At 39.0% G+C, this 6,677-nt stretch overlaps 1 protein-coding gene across 1 annotated transcript; it reads right to left on the bottom strand.

Moving 5' to 3' along the window:
* Positions 1 to 2,753: 2,753 nt before the first annotated feature.
* On the bottom strand, positions 2,754 to 5,835 carry LOC133677216 (protein SIEVE ELEMENT OCCLUSION B-like). The gene is made up of 7 exons (XM_062099116.1): positions 5,517 to 5,835; positions 5,310 to 5,411; positions 4,768 to 5,216; positions 4,566 to 4,675; positions 4,305 to 4,447; positions 3,732 to 4,223; positions 2,754 to 3,638 (listed from the first exon to the last, which is right to left on the bottom strand). The coding sequence occupies exons 1-7, from the start codon at positions 5,748 to 5,750 to the stop codon at positions 2,997 to 2,999; spliced, it is 2,172 nt and encodes a 723-aa protein (XP_061955100.1). The 5' UTR covers positions 5,751 to 5,835; the 3' UTR covers positions 2,754 to 2,996.
* Positions 5,836 to 6,677: the final 842 nt, after the last annotated feature.

The following is a 6,677-nucleotide window of genomic DNA, read 5'->3' as shown; positions in this document are numbered from 1 at the left end:
ATTGGAGATACTTTCTCCATTGACAAAACAGGGCAAGTTCGTTGCCTTGGTTCTTGAGGGACTTTGGACCTAAAGATGATAGAATCTAGGGAGGGTCCCTTCATAGAAGTTGTAGGTGGGAGTGTTAGCTTTCCAATGAGTCTGACCCCGTTTAATTTGGAGTTCTGGAACTCCAGATACAAATAAAAATCTGAGGAGAGATCAAGCTACCATTCCTGTTGGCAGATTTGGCCAAGTCGATAAAACGACAAAATTTAGCCATATTAAAGGTAGAATTTGTTTTCTTGCCCTTCGTAAAGTGTTTCATCTTCAAAAAGGAATAAACTATGGTTAAAATTGAATTCATGATGTCCACTTGGACTACTAATGAGCTGAAAATGTTAAAGGATAATAATAAGGAATGTAAGTGAGAAAGAAAAGATTGGTAAAAAAGAAATGAATATTATTGCCATTGTTGTTGTTGTGTTGTGATATGTGAACTAATATGGAATAATGATGGGTGTTTGTGGTTTCAGGAGGAACCACGAGAGGAGTACAGCAACAACAGGGGAACGCAAGTCGAGCGTCTACAATAGGTAGGTACTCGGTACCTATATCTCCTTTAGTTAATAATTATTTTAACTAACTATTGAACTATAAAATTTTGGTGCTTATTGATGAGGAAAAGAAAAGGGAGAAAGGAAAGTTTAAAGGATGGAAAAATAGAAACGAAGAACTAGATTTAATTTATGGGTTCTTTTGGAGGAAATGAACAATAATAATGAATTTTGGGAACGACTATTTTTTGAATTTGATTAGCTTGTCCCAGATATGGGATCGGCATTACCGGTACGTGGGAGGAAAAATATAAAATTTGATTAACTATTTGGGTTCAGATTAGCTAATGATATTCGGCGAGTGACGTCGATATCGACAAAATTTATGGGACTTGATTAGCTTTCTAAGGTGAAAGCTAATGATGTCAAGAATCCTTGACATCGGCATACCCGAGGACCTCCTAAGGTAACATAGAACATTGATTAACTATTTCAGTTTAAAAATAGTTAATGACACCAACGGTCGCGTTAGTGTCGATATTTTCATGAATTTGGTTAGTAGACCCCAGGACGGGCAACTAAAGACACTAATGGAGGTCATTAGTGTCGGCAGAAGTCTTCCAGAAGTGGGGAGAAGTAGTTAAAGGAAACAAATTTGATAATCCTTAAAAGGGGTTGGTGGTCATGTGTTAAATTGCATACGACTTAAATAGGTAGATGTATTGTATAATTTTCTTCCGTGAATTGTTTGTATTTTGGTTATTTTTAATTATATGGAAAATTTATATTTTGCAGGTCCCTCCCATTCACGTCAGGAGTAGAATTTAAGTTCCTTAGTCCCTTTTTGTATAAGTTAGGAACCTAGAGATTATTCGTGTAATTTTGTTATGCAGTAAACATGTAATCTAAATAGAATAGTATACTCCTTGTATTATTTTGTTTTTGGAATATTAAATGTATCAACCTATGCTTAGAAAGTTATAATGTACTAGATTATGTTTAGAATGCTAAGTTGTGTTGTGTTTATATATGAAATTCTAGTGCTTGGATCGTTCTTCTAATTACTAACTTATGCATGTGATATGAGATGGAGATTAAGTATAAAAATTTATCCTAAATACATTCTTGAATGAATTAAATGGTTAATGTATGCCAATTATAGATGTGATTATGGTTGGGATGTGATTATAAATGTGTGTAAGGTAAATTGTCGATAACTTGGGACCTACCGGTTTAGGGAAGACTACCGAAATTTCGTTAGAAATTCTGGCGAACTCAATGAAAAAAAAATTATACTCCATTTACCCTTTATATGGAAGTTTAATAGAAAAACTAAGTTAACAACTGGGGTTGTTACATACTAGTATCTTGGGCTAGTAAGAAACAAAACTTAGTAGCCCTATCTACAACTTATGTAGAATATATAATAGTTGGTAATCGTTATGCACAAAACTTAAAGATGAAACAAACTTTAGAAGACTTTGAACTTAATTTTGATTACATACTGATTAAATGTGATGCAAAATTAAGGTATTTTGGGATATACCTGAATTTTCAAAGTTGCCAAAAATAAGTTTTTAACCTTCTACAGTGTAGAGCTCATCCATACGAACTCACTAGTGCAAAAATTAGCCTCATCGGAGCCCGCGGTGAGCCACACGCACCTCCTGAATATTCTGCACTGTTTGACCACGCGCAGCCGACACGCCCAGAGGTTGAAGACGAGTGTCGTCCACTGGTGGTGGCTTTAAAACACTTAGAGGGGATAAAACACAAAGTTTTATTTCAACAATAACAAGCTTACAAACACAAAAAGCTTAATACACGCTCCCTCTCTTTCTCTCTAGTGTTTCTCTCTATCATTTCCCACCAGGATTTTTGTGTGAAGGCGGCATGACATCCCTCTGATACCAATACTCACGTACAAAATATAATGAAGTGCGATATCACTTTTTAAGAGATTACATGATGAAGGGTGATATTGTACCAGATATTTTTACAATTTTAGGTAAGGATTGCTTTTTTGAAATAAGGAAGAATTTAGGCTTTATTCATTTTAAGAAAATTAATTTTGCTTCTAATCGTTTTATAATTTTTCAAGGTTCGCACTGCTGTTGATTCTTTTAGGTGAAGGCAATGAAGCTATACAAAAAGTACGTATGGCTGCCATACAAAAGAAAAAAACGAAAGCCAGGAAAGTCTCCAAAACATAAAATCTACTCAAAATGAACTTTATATATTAATTAATAAAACAAATTAATTAAGTACGTGGATTACATCGATCACACTCAGATTTATTTTATGCTATGGAATATGAAATGCCAGGTCCAAATACTGTGCGCCATAGCTGGGCATCATGCCTCACAACGCATGACAATTGAAAAGAAAAAAAAGAGCGCACTCAACAACATTATTTAGTGGCAGTATGAGCTACAAGGAAGCGTAGCAGCTGATCGTTTACTAGAAGAGCTCGTCTGGAATGACCTCATCATGGCAGCAAAGGAAAGTGGAGAATTTCTCCATGGTGCGGTTGCACTCTGGGCATTTCATGGTCTCAGGGATCCTACCCGTAGTCATTGGGAAATCGAAGCGGCAGCAAGGACGAGAAATGTCATGGATCCTGCCTTGGTGATCTTGGAAGGCCAAATCAAAGCCCTTGATAGGCACTTGTTCCTTCCACAAGTCATACTCAAGCAATGTTTGCAAAGCTGTGGTCTTGTGACCATTGGCCACAACATTAGACCCCTTGCTAAGCACAGCCCATCCACCTTCTCTGTCGTAGCTAAGCAACTTCTTGATTTCTTGCATCATAGGATCATGGTCATCAAGCCTGCCTAACTGAATCTTGGAGTACAGCATGCTCTCTAGCCTGGTCCAAAAGAACCATATCATGGTAAGGTCTTGCCAGACGTAACTGAGCTTCTCCACGTTGATTGTCGCTATGACTCGCCGGATTTTATCCCTTTTGCTGCTCTTCCCAACATAAACCATCTCCAGGGGAATGCGGGCTGCCTGCGCCACAGCACGTGCCGTGTTTGTGAACTTCCTCACCCATTCTTCGTCGTCTCCTCCGTACAAGAAAATGTACTTTCCTTCCTTGATCTGATGATCAAAAAAATATTGAAGCGAATGTCAACACGATCACACACACATGTATAATGTATGTATATTTGGATTGATTCTAAATGAATTTACCCAATTAAGAATCGCTGAGTCAATGCCATCCACTAGAAGCTCAAGCCTCCATGTCTCATCCTTCCAGAGAGATTCCTCTCTCAAGCTAGTGAAAGGGAAGGCACTGCTTCCCCAAATCCACATCATGTGGAGTGCATTTGGGCAAACCACCTTGCCTTGAGGGTCAAGCACCACAAGAATAGGCTTGTTCCTGAAGTGCCACACCTCCTTAATAAACCTAATGACTGCCTTCTCAATCAGTGAAGGGTGGTACACTGTGAACCATGGCATTGAAGACTGCATGCTTTCAAATTTTCCCTTCATTGGATCACTCCACTGGACTGAACGGTCCACAATTGGGACCCAGACCACCTCATACCGACTATCCAGCCTAGCTTCGTGATGCCTGGATTCATTGTATATCTGTTCAAGAATTGAAAGCTCATCGATCGACATGTCGAGGCCAGAAATGAGCAATAGCACATTTTTCCTTCTTAGCACATCAAGATGGACCTGTTAAATTCGAAAGGAAGTATGAGAAATGTCTTCCGTTAGATAGATAACATAAGAAGAAGAAATGGTAGAAGAGCGAACTCTTTTCTTGGAAGAGCCATCTATAAGTGGCTGGATATCATCCTTGGCATAAATCAGGGCCTTTAGGATCTTCATGTTGTCAATGTGGACCGTTTCAATGAGATTCTTTAGCATTTGAAAGGATTCGACATTTCTCTTCTCATCTGCATCAAACAATACCACTGTTTATGTAAGCGTTCAATCTTCCTACATTAATTTCCTGTTTTCTTATTACGTATCCAACACATGATAGCATAATACAAAAGTTGCTGAGGTGCAGACCTATGTGTTGGTAGCAAGTAGCCAATTGCTTCTTGAGATGGTCAAGTATGTTGCTGAGTTTGTGAGCCAAGCTGGATAGCTCCCATGCCACAGTGGTTGATATAGAAAACCTGAAATAAGTGATGGAGAATATTACAAGGAATATATGCATGATGTAACATATGGCTCATTAAATTAAAGATGGCGGACTAGAAAAGCATACTCGTGTCCCATGGTAGTGAGGCTAGTAATCTGAGCCGCACAAGCCACAACACTCCTCATGGTCCAGTAGACAGCAGTAGGGATATGGGCCATGGCTGTGGACAATGCTGGTACTTCATTAGAAATGTAAGCTGGCGGTAGATCCTTGAACTCAACCACGCACCTAGCCACGTCCATCATGACCTTGATCAGATTGTTAATGGCATCGAAGCGAGGCTTCAAGGGCCCTGAGTGTTCCATGATGCTAGGCAGTTGCCTGAGGATTGCCATGGATTTGGCAAGTTGGTTTGATGAGTAAATCTGGGCAAGCAGCCAGAATTCTCCATAATTCAAAGCAAAAGCTGCCAAGGTGAGCACCAGCTTGGCATCCCAGGAATAGCTTGGTAGCATGTTGAAAAGTGATACAGTTGTTGCGTGGGCATCTGTCCCATCCAGTGACTTGTAGGCAATCTGCAGAAAACAATTAAGGCCGAAAAAATTCAATTGATTCTTTAGATTAATGCCTATATATCATAGCATTAAAATTGAAATATATTGTCTAACCTCGCAGGAAATTCTGTCTATTGTATACGACAGTGCATCGAGCATGGAAACAAAATTGACTTGGTGAGTCTTGTCCTCCAATTCAGCATGGGCTTGGGAAGTCTGCATTGTCAGACGTGATCAGAGTAACATAAATGAACAAAAAATAATAGAGTTAAGTTGATATTCAAGTTAATTTCCAAGGATGAGTTTAGTTTAGTACTATACCGTCAGAGAGGTATCGATTTGCTGGGTGGCACGTTTGAGGATGTCTTCAACAAGGTGGAGAAGAGGTTTGACCTCAACCTCTCGGCCATCAGGAGCATGAGTTCCTACAATTTGTTTCATCATCACATTGTCATCAGACATTGTTAGCATGCTGCCGCGGTCACTCTTGATCAGTTGCTGGCTCGCATTGAAACCTTGGGCAGGGTGCCTGAAGGGAAGGCCTGATGATGCCATGGGGATCAGCTAATTGAAAGCAATTAATGGATTCTTTGGGTTACGGGGCAGAAGTAGAGAAGATCGGCTTGTGTGTCTTTGTTCCATATTTGGCATGCCTATTTATACTATTAGAAATGGAATAAAGCTCACTTGAATCAACTTCCTTACTTCCATGGTAATCAAAATATTAGGGACGTTAAAGAGAAGGCTATACTTTTGTGGTCCCTACGTCTAACCTTCTTCCTCCTTACTTTATATAACATGGATTTTACCCTACAAATCTGATTCTACACTCCATTACAATGCTAGGTTTGGAAACTTTTCTTCTTTTTGTATTTTCTAGCAATTTGGGAACTCAATCCCAAACTCCCTTTTCATGATAACTAATTAACATACAAGGAGGTTAATGGTAGATTTGCTCCCAGTGTTCTTGACATTTACGATCTATGCTGCCCCTCTGCTCAGTTCTTAGTTGATCCCATAACTAAAAAGATATGGAAGAGATGTATAATTGAGTGATAAACGTAAGATCCAGTTGTTTAGTCCATGCAATATCCCACAAATAAAAGGAAATAAATAGCAATAAATAACAATTAAAGTACTGCTGTGTTTAGTTGGCCTGGAAGTCGCTTAGTTGAACAGAGAATATACAGTATCATCAACAGATTCTAATGATATTTTACGCTAGAAGGTAGAGCCACGATCGAGAAGGCTGACTGACCAATCCTGTGCTTGGCTTCCTTACTTGATACCTTTTTTTACGTGTGCTAGTAATTATCGAGAGTTTTCTTCGTTCTCAAGAGACAAAAAGTGAAAGAGATAAAGTAAGATGTGATTCCTTGCTTTACTGGAGATAGACTAGAAACTTGATTTACCAAATATGCCCACTGTTACGGACAATCCAACCCTTAAAGGAGTACGTTTGCGTTCTCGCCTCATATTAGT

Source organism: Populus nigra, chromosome 1, assembly GCF_951802175.1.
Source record: "Populus nigra chromosome 1, ddPopNigr1.1, whole genome shotgun sequence".
Taxonomy (NCBI): Eukaryota; Viridiplantae; Streptophyta; class Magnoliopsida; order Malpighiales; family Salicaceae; genus Populus; species Populus nigra.
This window is presented reverse-complemented; position numbering and strand designations above follow the sequence as displayed.

Bases quoted from the DNA above. Each gene is read 5' to 3' on its own strand.
- LOC133677216 (XM_062099116.1), bottom strand. From the start codon at position 5,750: ATGGCATCATCAGGCCTTCCCTTCAGGCACCCTGCCCAAGGTTTCAAT. The intron at 4,224-4,304 runs GTTCGCTCTTCT...CGAATTTAACAG, and splicing joins ATGGCTCTTCCAAGAAAAGA to GTCCATCTTGATGTGCTAAG. The intron at 3,639-3,731 runs GTAAATTCATTT...TTTGATCATCAG, and splicing joins ACTCAGCGATTCTTAATTGG to ATCAAGGAAGGAAAGTACAT.